This window comes from Ricinus communis, chromosome 7, assembly GCF_019578655.1.
Source record: "Ricinus communis isolate WT05 ecotype wild-type chromosome 7, ASM1957865v1, whole genome shotgun sequence".
In the NCBI taxonomy this organism is placed as follows: Eukaryota; Viridiplantae; Streptophyta; class Magnoliopsida; order Malpighiales; family Euphorbiaceae; genus Ricinus; species Ricinus communis.
In genome coordinates, this window is record NC_063262.1 from 2,101,656 (window position 1) to 2,117,223 (window position 15,568).

Consider the following 15,568-nt stretch of genomic DNA (forward strand, 5'->3'; position numbering starts at 1 on the left):
ATATGATTACTTTCCCTAATTAGGTCGCATTATTATTATTGTTGTGTTTTTGGCCAGCCATGTGGGAGCATTCACCGAGTAGGTTGGATGTTTTATGATCGGTTACCAATAATAACTCATGAGAATGAAATGACTACCAGTGCTGCAAAGTTGTAATTTTCAACTGCTATTGCAGTTTATTATTTAAAATTTTTTAATTTAATATTATTGATAATTTTTAATTTTTTTATAAATTAATCTTCTCAAATTTATTCTTAGAAAAAACATTTATTTAGCTACTTTTTTTATAAAAATAATTTTTAAAATATATTTAAAATAAAAACTAATATTATAAAAACATTTACAGAAACCCTTTTGTGCTGACACATCTGTCCTACTAATTTAGCTAAAGGATATAAAATGCAACACAGGCTTAAGATTTTTGGTCTCTCCATATGCCACCGCGAACCATTCCCATAATGACCCTTTTCAAGATTTTAATTCCTTCATGTCCTTTGTATCAATGAAAATTACCTTATTCCCTTTTTATTGGGTTGAACGTGGCTTTGGAGATCATCCAGGTTCATTCTCATAACATTTTAGAAACTGATTTTCTTTTTTCTTTTTATTGCTTCTTTTCAGATAAAATGGGATTTGTCGTTTCTCAATTATGGTCATTATATCTATCTGGTTACTATGATCATTGAATGTGGCCTATTTTGTCTTTGATTTTATTTTATTGGCTTTCTGTTGACTCATTATTTCTTGTCTGCATCTTTGGTATCCAATTTTACAATGTTATGAATAAATTTTGGAAGACATAATTGAGAAGAATAAGACAAACAAAATGCAAACATCCTATTTTCTTTCTTTCTTTCTTTTGCCAAATATTATAATTTGTTAATTGGAAAAATAAATTAATTCATTCCAGTTTTTGCAATCTAATTAAGAGTGTCAACTCAGAAACTTATAAATACTTAGATCGTTCTAATCTATCGTAACTCTACTTATGAATCATGAAATAATTTTACCATGAAAAGTAGGGGGCACATGAATTTACTTGGGTGGGTCGAGAGTTATATCCCAAGCTAAACTAATCCTTTCAGTTTGAAGAATTATCAAACTGAAACTAAGCTAATGAAAAGTGAATTTTATTGAGTTCAGAAGATTTCGAATTGTTTTCGGACAAATTGGTTTGCTTTTTATGTGGTTAAATGATGTGTCTTTTTTAATACTCGCAAGTGCACAAACCGTTCCTATAGTAAGGGTAAATTCACCAAGACAACTTGGTCACACCGGCTTACAGAAAAATAATAATTTGACATTCGATAATAAGGTCTATTTCAAGTAAATTAGTGTTTAACTCTCAAAATAAATAAATTTAGACTAATTTAATCACATTTGAAATAAATTCTTTAAATATTTGAATTTTGATACACAACGAGCAAACCATAAATCTCCTAAGCTAGACATAGCTAGCTCGCTATTTGATTCGAACTTAAACTTATTATAGATAGAAAATTCAAGCAGGACAGATCGCTTTGATGTATAAACCTATCCACACTGCTATATCAGAGAATAAGAAGACAGATCCATGATGTCCGAAGAAACAGCTAAACATGCTCCTCGCTGCCATAATCGGGAACCACTCTCTATTACTGGCTTCATCTGCAAACCAATGGTATAAATACTCAAACAAGTCTCATTTGCTAGGTAATGCAATTTTAACTCTTTATACACTTTATTCTACTCTTTACTTGAATACTAACTTAAGTATTTGGGTGATTTTCTAAGTACTATACGTAGACACTCTAACTTACCTTATTACAAATATTTAAAAAAATTTAAATTCAGTTCGTACTTAGATTGTATCATATTTCATTATCATAATTAATACTAGATATTGTTTCAATTATACTGGAACTTAATTAGTTGGAATCTCATTCATTTAAATTAAGATTTATTTCCTTTTTTTTTTCTAAGGAATTAAATTTTATTTCTTAAAATCCCTACCAACCAAACATATTTCTAAACTATAATTCTCAGTAGATTTTAAGTTACTTTTTGAAACAAATGCCAACCAAATATATCTTTAAATTATAACTTTTAATTCAATTCATTGATTTTCTTCAGTTAGATTTATTAATTTAAATCTTATTTCTCAAAATCCATACCGACCAAACATATTTTTAAACTATTATTTTAGTCTAGTCTTTTTCTTTTATATATTTTTAATTGTACAAATTCTATAGATTCTAAAAATACTAGGCTAAACTAAATATTCAAATATACATATATAAAACTAATTGACTCGTATCAAGACTTAATCTTTTAGGTTTATATGTTAATTTTTTTAAATTTATTTATTGTGGAATCCACTCACATTTTTAATATTGATGAAAAGGAAAAAAGCTGAAAATCGACCAATACAGAAGAAGCAGAAGGGTTGCATGATTGCACATGGAATAGAAAGATGGATAGAGGAAGCCAGGAAGGAGCCTGTTCCATCAAAATCCGTTCCTTATCCATTTCTTTCTTTACAACTTTGTTTTTTACATAAAAATTAGCAGAAAGATTGAAATACTTCCTCTTCATTTTTGTCTCTTAACATTAAAATCAGAAAATGAGAAGGAAGAAGACTCTATCAAAGAGAATTTCGTTTATGATGCCACATCTTATATAATTAAGCTTTAAAAGATTTGAGTTCAGCCTTTTTCTTTTAAATTCTTTTACAAAAAGATAAAATATAATCCTGAAAGTGGATTATACCTCGAAAACATATTAGTATCCAGTCCAGTCTGCAAATTGTATCCAAAATCTTTATCACTATTCATAAATTAATTTATTGTGGGTATTTAGTATTATGACGCTGTTCTTGTAAAGAATAAAATCATGTAATGTATTACACTAAATATGATAGTATAGGTGGTGAAGAAAAAGAGAAGAGGAGGATGGGTGCAGCGTAATCCTTATTCCTTAATCATGAAGATGGACAAAAGGCAACATCATATATGTATATGTATATATGATGACAAAGACGGCGACGGTGCGCTACAACTTGGTGAATCATAATCAAGCACACGTGTTTTTCTCTGCCTTTAAATCTTATCGTGTTTTCCGGTGTCGACTCTATCCTTACATAATCAAGATCCATCCAAATACACCTTTTTTCATTTTTATCCTCATTTTGGTTACTTGTCTTTTCGTTTTTTCTCTCCACCAAATAGAAATGCTCCTGTGCTTGAATTTCCACAACAGAAACAAATGTTAGTTTTCTTTAACAATTATATAATTCTTACTAATTCTCAATAAAACAATCACTAGCTTTGTTTCTAGTTACAGACAGTAGCTTATAAACACCAATTAATTCCTTAGCTTTGCCATTTATTTAATTTAAAATAAAATTATTCCTCAGGAAAACATATTATTTTCCCTTAATAATCTAAATATCTCGCACCTGTAGTATGTCTTTAATTACCGCAAACAAAATAGATAAATGCTGAAAGCTGAAATCTAAAAAATATTAGCGTTCGGGTACGTATTAAATATTCTCTAATATATGTTTTTCATTTGCGTGTTGTAAGATTTTGATTTATCTCCTGGGGAGTAAAAGAGAGCATAATTACTTGCAATAACAATTACATGGTTCTGAAACCACTCCCTAATATAGGATAAACTCAGATGCTTCCAGGGAGGAATTCGAGGCTATTTCTTCTGTACAGATTGACCCTGAATCAAAAGAGGATAAAATTGTTTTGACTTTGCATAATCCGAAAGGATAAGTTTCTGTTAAAGCAGCCTATCATCATATCAAGAATTCCAGAGATAATGCTATTCGGAGCCCTGCAGCATCTGTATCCAGAATGGATTCTAGAGCCCATTGGAAGAGTATCTGAGATCTTAACGTTCAACCTGAGATCAAGCTGTTTTTTGTATAGAGAGAGCTATAAGAGACAGACTTCCTACCTGAGATCAAGTTGTGCTTAGTTCCAGACATTTGGGTAATAATTCAATTTGTCAAGTTTGCCATGGAGATTAGGAAACTATTGAGCACACTCTTTTCTTTTTCCCTTATGCAATGGCCTCTTTTATTTGCATCTTCCTTGTCCTACACTCCTAGCCCTATTGGTTTCCCTTCTTTTAAAGTTTGGTGGACCTCAACTGACTCTATGTTTTCTAATGTTGACTTAAAATGCAGCAAGGAGTATATTGCAACTCTTTGTTGGTACATATGAAAGGCTAGGACCAAGCTATGTTTAACAAGGCAATCCCTGATCTATTCATTCTGTATTCAGGATAGATTTCACATTCAAGGAGTCTGCTGAATTGAGCTAAAGTCCTCAGTGCAATCTTGATGCTCAATCCAAAGAGTTAGGCCCAAAAGATGGAGTCCCCCTCTAAGGATATTTATATTCAATTCTGATGCTGTTTTAGGTGGAGTTGGATTGGCAATGGTTTTCAGGAACTATCAAGGGGCTCTTATCGAAGGCATGACAAAGATTGTTTGTTCAGCTTCTCCATTACTGGCAGAAGCTTTGGCCCTTCATCTAGCTGTCACTCTAGCAAAAAGAATCCAAGCCAGCAGATGTATTTTTGAAAGCGCTTATCTCTGCTATTAAGTGTAATGACAGGTCTCGGAAATTGAAGTTGTTAAAAACTCATATCTATATGCTATCAATCATGTCATGAAAGAAAACTTGTAAGCCTATGTTAAATATGAATTATGATTGTTTATGCGATTAATATTATATCAATCAAGGCATGACATGATTAATTCCTTTCTCGATTAATTAATTTTAATTCAATTTGAATTCTAAACCTCATAATTCTGAAGACGACTTCAGTATCAATTGAATTACGTTTAATTAATAAATCATTAATCTTTTTTTATTATACTGTGGTGTAAGTAGGGCAATATCAAGCTAGCAGTTCAACTACCACATTTAGTGATAAAGTAAGATAAGGCTAACTCGTTTGCACCAAACATTATGAAACTTGAAATGCATTTTGTTCTCATCCTTGCACGAAATAAGAACACAGCAGCTTTAATACTGACCAATGACCATTGTCTTATGACACTGCAGCTTCGAGGAAAGACCCATGGGCCAATCAACCTAAGCCCGCTCCCAGTCTCTTTTGGACAAGTAGCTAATGATAGTTCTGAAACATTCTCAACTCTGGAGTTTTGGACTGAGACATGAATGAAACTGAAAGGCCCATGTTTTCTGTTCTCTGAAACCCAAAATACTTGCACAAGAATACGCACAAATGAGAATTTTTGTATTATACCACTGGTAAAGGTTTTCTCTCTTTAATGACCCTGCAGGGTATAAATTTCCAGACAGTAAATAAAAGGGGAAATCAAATTAATGCATCAACTGTTAAAGCTTAAATTTGAATTCTGAATATGGCTCCAAGATGAGTAAATCAGTGTAATTATTTAGCACTTGTGGGAAATCTTCCATCAGTTAAAGGAATATTCGTCATTGTCCCCCACAAGCAGAAAAGAGAAAGAAAATATTCGTCATTGATGTTTAAAAAAGAAAAGAAAAAAATGATGCAGTCAAAACATAAAGAGAAAGCCTATGGTATTAATTTCCCTTGGCCACCATCTATGGCTGGCATTAAAGTCCGACTCTTTTAAGCTCTGTAGCCTTTCTAATCTCCAAAAGCAAAGTAACATGCATCTCTTTACTCTTTTTCTTTTCTTTTTTTAAGAAGACGAGAGACCTCTAAACAGTAACTCATTGAGCTATAATAAGAACTAACTGTTCGTTTTATAAATATTTATATGAAAAAATATTAATTTTCATCGATATCGATATGTTGCTCGAGTCAAATAAACTTGAATTTAATATTTTTTTTTTATAATATCAAACTGATTGTAGAAAGACTAATGGATATGCACATTATAAGATGAAGAAAATTAAGTTTGCCCTAGCTAAGAATCTAAGTATAATGATGAATATGAATTTGAACCTTCATAAAAATTTAATTTTCAGTTTTCGTTCTGCATATAAATGAAAATACATGCAGTAGATAAGTGGATTGTATGTATATATATATATATATATATATGGAGCTTGAGTTTGGCAACAGGCGAAGCCCTTCCTTGCTTGTACAAAGACCACAATATAACTAACCCACTAATTAACTGAACTGCCTAATTTGCCAGGACAATTGCAAATCGAATTGGGTAAGCGATTTACCTACTCCATCTGCATATGCCACAATAACCACATGACTAACATGTAATTTAAATTATTTATATTTAAGAGATAAAATATTGATAAATATAGGTATATTCTTGGATTATGCATATATTTCCTTAAACATTAGATAAAAAAAGAGAGTTTATAAGAATTTACGAAATTTATTTATATAAATTCAATCTACCCGTACCTTGCTATTTGTATACAAAATTAATTATGTAATGATATTCAGTATTTTCATTATATATAACACATTTTAACTATTTATTATAATTAAAAATTAATTAATACAATGTAATAGTCAATAAATAATTATTTGTCAAATAGTTTACTCTATAATTCTTACTTTTAACTTTTTAACTCCCACGCAGACTCAACTAGGATTAAAAGGAAATTTAATTTTAGAGTGACTTTTTAATATTTTTATGTATTTATAAAATAATTTTAGATTAATTTACATAAATTTTTTTTAAAAATTTACATAAAAATATTATAATATGTAAATTTATATAAAAATTATATATTAAAATATTTTATATAAATATGACCTAAATTTTATAATTTTTTTAAATAAATACATAAATATATTGAAAAGTTACTAATTATGATATTATAGAATTCACCAAAAAGGAAATGTATAGATGCAATTGCCAAGTGTTTTTAAACCTTATTCGTAAAGAAACGTGTGAGATAATAAAATAGGACAGAAGCCATCAATTTTTGGGACCCTTGAGGAAATTGCCATGAAATTTCCTCAAAGGAAAAAAAAATTTGCATTTACGATAGCATCCATTTCTAATCTTCCTGCAACTTCGTTGCAGGTACCTAGAACTTTATCCCAAAACAAAGACTACATTTCCTCTCTATTTAAACATTGCACTTGTATTGATAATTTCTTGAAAGTAACTAACTAGAAGTAGCTAGTAGTGCAATTTATTTCTTAAATATCTCCAATGGCAAAAGAGAGAATCCTAAAACCTTCCAAATGGTTCTCTAATAAGGGTCTTAGGTTAAGTCTCAATCGTGGAAGATCAAAATCTAGTAGCTCATCAACCCTAAGTTGCTCTCCTCCTTCTCCTATGTCTCCATGCACACCAAAAAATAACACCTTAAAGGTTGAAGACGAGCTTAAAGAAGTTTTTCGCCATTTCGATACTGATGGAGATGAGAAGGTATCAGCTCTAGAGCTTAGGTCTTTTTTCGGTTCAGTTGGTGAGTTTATGTCACATGAAGAAGCTGAGTCTGTGATTAATGATCTTGATTCAGATGGGGATAAGTTATTAGACTTCAATGATTTCTTGAAGCTAATGAAAAGGGAAGGTAACAGTAATCCTAATGATCAAGATCATGAAGATGACCTTAAGAAAGCATTTGAGATGTTCGAAATGGAGAAAGGATCAGGGTGTATTACACCTAAAGGATTGCAAAGGATGCTTCATCGCTTAGGTGATTCGAAATCTTATGATGAATGCGTTGCTATGATTCATGTTTTTGATATTGATGGTAATGGTGTTCTTGATTTTCATGAATTTTACCAAATGATGGCTTAGTTAGTTAATTAGATTAATTGTGCAAAAATTGCATTTAGATGTATATGTGTGTACCTATGTATGTATACCAATTAAAGAAGGAAAATGAGGGGAAATAAAAAAGGAAAGAAAGAGAAAAGAGAACTCATCTTCTTTATTCCTTTGATTTCCTCTTTCTAATAGTTGTGAATTCCTTTATAGTCTTATGTATGTATTCTTGATAAATAATTGCTTCTCACTCTAAATTTGAGTATGAAAATAAGCAAAGCATGAGTTTTGGTTTGAACCATTTATTCTTATTATACTATGTAATGTGAAACTCTCAATTTCAATTCTCTTTTCTTGCTAGCTTAATTAGTCATGAATTAGGCTTTTGTTGGAACCAAGACACTACTGAATTTCTTGTCACGAATTGAAGAAATTCTTTTCAATTGAACAAATTACATTTGATGATTAATCCGTCAGCCCATCAAACTCCATCTAATTTCCTATATTGTACCAAATTTAGTTTACCAAATTCTGCCCAACTATTATATTGAATTGAATTAAGATGTCCCAGTTCGTAAATGCTAATTAAGATTAGTAGAGAACTGTTGCAGATCAGTGTCTTAAATTTTGTTCTCAAATTTTCTTTCCATTTGGATCTTAATGTGATCAATCAATTGAAAAAGAAATATTTTTGATTCATGTTTGATATTTTCCTTGTTAAATACGAACATAATTATTCATGCAAGGAGAAAGTTAGGTTGTTGATGAATTGATGATGCATGTAAAGTGCCATCTGTAAAGAAACCATGAGGCTGAAGCACACAGTTGGAAGGAATTTGTGAAAAAAACTTAAACGTCGCTTGAAAGCAAAGACACCATTTACATTTCACCTATCTATAGACTAGTAGATGGTTGAGAAGCAACCATTCTGTTTGCCTTTTTATGGACCAAATTATTGATTTTGATGAACTACTAGCTATCTCTAAATTAAATAAATATATAACTGAGTTTCAATAATTTATTAGTTATAAAATTTTTTAATTCAATTTGGACTATTTGTAAATATAAATATACTCTAAATTATAATAAGTTATAAATTTATTTTTTTATATGAAAATATACTAATATATATATATATATATATACATTTTCAAATATTTTTATGGTATGTTTTATTTTACTGTATTATTATTCTTTATCTTTAATTTTATTTGTATAACATAATAAGATATTAATATATTTAATCACCGATTATTATTATATCACTAATACAATTAAGTATTAAAATTAAAAAATTAATACTTAAATTTCTATTAAATTATAATTTTTTAATAGTTATAAAAAAATTTAATATTCAAATTTTAATTAAATTATAACTTTTTAAAAGTTATAAATTTTATTCGATTCTAAATGTATGACTATAAAAAGATTTTAATAATATAATTAGTATAACTAGTTTTTTTTTTTAATGATTTATAAGCATAGTCTGTTATTTAATCACACCAATAAATTACAAAAAGATAAAATATATGAATTATTTCTCTTAAATAAAATTAATTACATTAGGCTTTGAGTTTACGGATGGAATTATATAAGCTGATGAGGTACTGCCAAAATATGAAAATGATGAGTCTTGTATCTGAACTTGAACAGGAAAAGAGAACTGCAATCACATGGTTAGTCTAGCAGTACCCAATAGGTATATAACTCAACCTGAGATAGCTTTCAAGTTCAACTACTGTCAATCTTTTTCTGTATTTTGAAAAAAAGAAAAAGAAAGAAAAGCACTCATAAGCTTTAATTGGTAATGGAGTTACTCTCAAGACTATTCGAGCTCCAATTACAGTCATATTCCTGAATTTATCATCAAACTTGTTTACAAATATGACTAATTAAAAGATGTGCTGATGTAAAAAAGAATCCAGAGAAATTCACAATCACCTTTGGTTTATTATATGAGAATGCTTAACTAAACTATAGTATTAATAAATGATAACTAAGTACTATAAAATTAGTACTTGGAAATGGCAGGGTTGATCAGAAATTGCTTCTTACTATAACTGCGACTCTAAGAAATCGTGTCTTAGGAGGACTCTAGTTGTAGAGTCCAATCTGACCTAGAACTCTACTAATAAATAAAAGTGCAAATCCTAATATGATTAAGACGACTTATAAATGTAGAGTTTCTTTCCTAAATATACTAGAAAACCTTTAATGTCTATAAAAAAATGGAGGCACCAAACTTATAGGTACATGCAATCTTATACACTTATACACTTTAATTACCCTTATATAAATTATTGATTTATCATCGAAGTGAGTGGCCGGACAACTCCGTCCGACGTTCTCTAATCTTTCCTTAGAGATACTCTGCAGATTAAAGTCAGCCTTTGAAGATCTTTATTTGATAGCTCGTCCCGGTCAACCAAATTATCAGCAAATAATACTATTTTTAGTATATATTATAAAGATTGGACTTAACAATTCCAACAGTTTAACTAATCTATGAGATAAGTTTTATCTAAAACCAAACTTCTCTGTGTCTTTAGGAAGCCATATCCAGTGAGATTACTAATCCATAATTAGTAAAATTTTTAATCTTTAAAATGACTTTGAATTTTTATTATATTTTTCTAAAATAATTTTAATTTTTAAATTTATTTCATAATTATCTATGCTTATATTAGCATACTCTAACAAAAAATGGTAATTCAAGTCAAAAGCTAATGTAGACTATATGAATAAATTTAAAAGACGTTTTAAGAGATAAAAAAATTAAGAAATACAAGTTTTATATTTAAGACAATATCTTTCAGTAATTTAATTACTGTGACAATTTATTTATCTAGTTAAACAATCCTACTAAATGTGGGATTACAAAAATAGAATTAATTAATCTTATGGAGTAGCATATTTATACCGAACAATGTTTAATATAAGCAATCATATGGCTTAACTAAGTCTAGAATCAGATTTCATTTTAATGATTATGAATTCGTGAAACAAACAAACTGTTAGTGCTTATTTAGCAAGCCAATCAATCATATGCTTTCCTTTCCTCTAGCCTATCTAATCCTGCTTAAAAAATTATCATTGGCCTACCTATTTCTCGAGAAATTATTATATAAATTTAGATTCACTATATTATCAAAAGATCCATCTAATGAAGTTATAATATTTAATTTTATTCTTTCTCATATTATTTTTATTTTTAAATATAATTATTTATTTTAATTTTTTAACTGCTTATTAATATTAGAGAAAAAATTGACATCTAAAAACTAAATTAAAAATTATCTTTTTGTTGGATGGATCTTTTGATCACGCAATGAATCGGAACAATACATACAATTTTTAGTGGAATTAATACGGATGTAAATGGTATGGCTAACTACTCCACTATCGTTTTCTTTTTTACATTTAAAAAAAGAAAAAGAAATAATAAACTTTAAATTCTCACGTTCACATATACATTTCTTTTCTTCATATTATACAGCATTATTGGAATCTAAACTCTAAAATAATATATAGTAAATAATCCCATTAAAATATCCGACAAAAATAATATAAATAGAGAGGGAACCCATGCTAGAGGTTAATTTGCAAATTCTTTTGGACCGACCATTGATATTGCATGTTAAAGAAAAGCGATTCTCCTTCCCACAATACAAAAGATCAGTCTCATCTCAGTGTGCTTTGTGCATATATAATTGGAGGAAACTAATGAACCCTAGATATAAAAACATGAGATATTGTAATAGGTGAAAGTTTTTAGAATTATAAAAGAAAGTATTGTAGATATGAATTTGTTGAGAAACTATAATGCATTTGTTAGTAAGATAGAAAATTCATTGACTTGAAAGTGTTGGAGAAAAGAAGAAGTTTACATCATGATTGAAACCCATTTCGTACATAAACTATATTAGCCTGTTTTAAGGTCTAGTCTTTTCCATTCATATGCCAACATGGATATTATAAAATTATGATCACATTAATCAAATTCAATGGAAGATATAAATTGCAAATTCTTTTTAAGGGTCTCAAAGTTTATTAATTTTTTTGAATGTTCATTAGAAACCAATACCTATTAGCTACAACAGAACAGTCTTAACTTTTGCAAAGCTGATAAATTCTTGGCCACCCGTAACAGTAAATAAAAGAGGTTATGAACTCTACAAAATTTGTTATGAAAAGATTAATGGATAGACTCTCCATCATCTTTATAAAGTGGAATAAAACCAGTAGCATAGATTTTATGTTCATTTGCATATACTGGCTTTCTGCTGTTTTATACGGACCACTTTAAGAGCATGCTGCTGACTAATGTTTTATTGGGAGCAGTGGTCAATCAACTTATTTATGTCAACAAGACTTTATGAAGCTTCCATGCAACTTCCTTGCACCAAAACCTAGATAATTTCAACCTTTTAATTTCTTTTCGTTCTTATTGCATCACAGCAGGGGCAAGAACGATATATTTGACATAGACAAAAACAATATTTTCTGAGTCAGTCCTCACTTTAATCCAATATTCTCTTTAACTACCAATACCAATGGCCACTGAGAAACCACCAAAATCATCCAAATGGTTTTCCAACAAGAATCTTCAGCTAAGCTTCAAGCGACTCCGATCAGAGTCATCTACCTCAAGAAGATTGAACTGTGTTCCTAACTCAAGAGTAACCTCTCCTGCCTCGCTAACGACCCCAGAAATTGTTACGACTGCTAGGCAAGAAGATGAGCTAAAACAAGTGTTTAGTTATTTTGATACAGATGGTGATGGAAAGATTTCAGCACTTGAACTTAGGGCATACTTTGGTTCCGTTGGAGAGTACATGTCGCATGAAGATGCTGAAAGTGTGATCAAAGAACTTGATGTAGATGGTGATGGCTTGCTGGATTTCAGTGATTTCTTGAAGCTAATGAAGAGAGGAGCAGCCAATGATGAGGAGGAAGACCTCAAGAAAGCATTTGAGATGTTTGAGTTGAAGAAAGGAGATGGGTGCATAACTCCAAGAGGTTTACAAAGGATGTTGAATCGTTTAGGAAATAAAAAATCATTAGATGAATGTGTAGCTATGATTCAGGTTTTTGATACTGACGGTGATGGTGTTCTTGATTTTCATGAGTTTCATCAAATGATGTCTTAGACATTCGTTCTAGCTTTTGTTATGTTCAACCACTCATAACCTAAATATTTCCGAAGAATTGTTGTTGTTTGCTTGCAAGAATGTCCATTTTCTTAAAAAGAATTTAAGAGCATCTAATTTTATTTTTTCTGTTTCTTCCTGTAAATTAATACTCCCTGCATCTCAAACAATAGTCCTTTTATCCTTTTTATTGTTTTTTAATTATTAATTTAGTAAATAATTGTCAAAGACATGGTTTATTAATTAACATAGATATTATAGCATATAATTAGTTTTTATATTTTATATTTTATATTTTAAAAAAAATATAGCTTTTATAGAGAATATAATAAATGTATTTTAACTTTTCAATCCGCATATAAATTAAAAACAGATTACCTTTTTAGACTAGAAAATCTCTCATTAAATGCATTTAAAATTTTGAAATAAATAAATAATATTCTAGCTATGCTAGTGCCTCTTTAGTATTATTTAATAATTGTGTTAAGTTATTACTTTTTTTGAATAATATATTTGTTTTCACTCATTAATTTTTATAAAAAAATATTTTAGCACGCTTATATTTATACTGGACTAATTTAATTGTTCATCTAATGATGTGAAGTGTCTCTATAGTAATATAAATAAATAGTTCAAATTTGTTTTCCTCTTGAAACATTTCCAAAATAACAAAAGAGAAAAAGAAAAAAAGAAGAAGTTAGTCGCTGAAAATTAAAAGTATTTTTGCAGTTAGATATACATATGGAATGAGAGCATATATTCACTTTGAAACAAAACACTTATGATTCCATCTGAGAAACCCTTAAAGCTGAAGCAACATTACTGTTTTGGGGGATATATAAATGCAAATTAAGTAAAGGAGCAATGATGGATATTAGCTTTCATGGCAACTAGCAGAAAGTGTTTGAGAAGCAACCTTTCTCTTTGGTTTATTTTCCTGTCTTTCTCTGAAATAGATGATGAATATATAAGCGTTAATTAATTAGTATGAGAAGCAGCCATTGTTGAACATAAGCAATTCGCCATAACATAATGCTCAAGTGTTTAAAACTTTTTTATTTTAATCAAAATAAACCCAATTTATCATGGATTTATGAAGAACAACGTATAACTTAGTCAAATGATATATTATAGATTTTAAAAACAAAATTATAAAGTCTTAGGAAATTGATGAATTATATGGGTGCTACTAAACGGATCAGTTTGATCCGAATCAACTAGCAAAAGATGCACAGCTTGCTCCCAAAATTTTTGTCAAAATCTCTTTCTCTTTTTTCACTCTAATATTCAACTACCAGCACCAAAATGTCCTTCTTCTTTTCTTTTTACATTAATCTAGATTTAATTAATAAAAAAATTGTTGAAAACTAAAACAATTTAATTTCAACAGCTAGATAATTAATCAAATTTAATTTATGCATTGCTATAAAACTAGTATAAGGTAAAATATTTTTGGGCAAGTCAAACAAAATAAAAATTTGTAAAAGAATTTCAGTTTCTCTTCCAGTATCTCCTTCTTTTGCACTTGCTTTTTTAATGGATGATTTATATAATAACTGATACATGAATCAATTACTGGAGAAAATATTTGAATTTAGTGAAGACGACAATTTAATGGAAGATGATGATGGAAACCATGGCAGCCTAGATGCGATGAACAATAAAGGAGGAGAGTATAAGAATAGTAGCGATACAGAAAAAGATGCATATACTCCCGATTCTGAAGAAAATGAAATAGAAAACGATTTCGTTGAAGATTCAAATGACTATATAAACCATGAAGATGCTGATGTAGTTAATGATTTGCTACATCTTTAAAAACAACATAAAATTTATTTGATTTGCTCTTATTTATTGAGTTTGATGCTATTATTTCTAAAATAAAAAGAGAAAAAAAGAAAGAAAGAAAGAGAAAAAAAGAGAGAGACACCAAGGAAGAGAGAAATATTGAAAGATAAGAAGAGAGTAAGAGACAAAGAGAAGAGTGAGAGACAAGAAAGAGATAGATTCAATTTTATTAAATTAATGAGTTATTCTAGTTTTCCACAATAGCATTAACTAAGAGAGAGACTATTACTTTCTTTTAAATTTTAAATTCTACAATAAAATTCTAAAATTAAATTCAAAATTAACATAGTACATTTGCACTATTATTATATATGAATTCATAAAAAATCAAAAGAATTTTAAATTTTTATCCTTTTGATCTGGATAGATTTACCCATTTTATAACTCAAATTTGTATATTACCAAACTCTATCTATTATGAAAATTTTTTATTCGTTAAATGTTTAATGAGTCCTAAATTATGCAATAGAGATAATTATTTTTTTGTAATTTTTTAACCAAAATTAATAAATTTTTATTAAAATTTATGAACGGTGAAAGACTCAACCTCAAAAGTCAAAATTTTCCAAACTTTTACATATAAAAATATCAAATAGACCGCTTCGTAAACATTTAAAACCCAAAAGGAGAAAAATGCAAGGAAAATTAAAACATTTAAATTTTCTATATATGTTCCATGAATTTAGAAGGTCTTAATTTCTGCACAATTTTCTTTTCTTTTCTCTTATTTATTTCAAAACAATAATTTACTGCATCAAAAAAGTGCAGGTTAAGAATGGGCCGAGAAAACAATGAATTAAGGCTAAACGGCCCATTTCCGATGTTCGATTCATACGAGGTGGAACTCTGAAGCCAAGTTAGG

The 15,568-nt window shown here is 29.0% G+C and overlaps 2 protein-coding genes across 2 annotated transcripts; both read left to right on the forward strand.

Moving 5' to 3' along the window:
- Positions 1-7,019: 7,019 nt before the first annotated feature.
- Positions 7,020-8,006, forward strand: LOC8272995 (probable calcium-binding protein CML41). The gene has a single exon (XM_002533228.4). It carries the CDS (start codon positions 7,145-7,147, stop codon positions 7,739-7,741), a length of 597 nt encoding a protein of 198 aa, XP_002533274.1. The 5' UTR covers positions 7,020-7,144; the 3' UTR covers positions 7,742-8,006.
- Positions 8,007-12,058: 4,052 nt separating this feature from the next.
- Positions 12,059-12,987, forward strand: LOC8272987 (probable calcium-binding protein CML41). The gene has a single exon (XM_002533229.4). It carries the CDS (start codon positions 12,262-12,264, stop codon positions 12,856-12,858), a length of 597 nt encoding a protein of 198 aa, XP_002533275.1. The 5' UTR covers positions 12,059-12,261; the 3' UTR covers positions 12,859-12,987.
- The last annotated feature ends 2,581 nt before the right edge of the window (positions 12,988-15,568 follow it).

Bases quoted from the DNA above. Each gene is read 5' to 3' on its own strand.
- LOC8272995 (XM_002533228.4), top strand. From the start codon at position 7,145: ATGGCAAAAGAGAGAATCCTAAAACCTTCCAAATGGTTCTCTAATAAG.
- LOC8272987 (XM_002533229.4), top strand. From the start codon at position 12,262: ATGGCCACTGAGAAACCACCAAAATCATCCAAATGGTTTTCCAACAAG.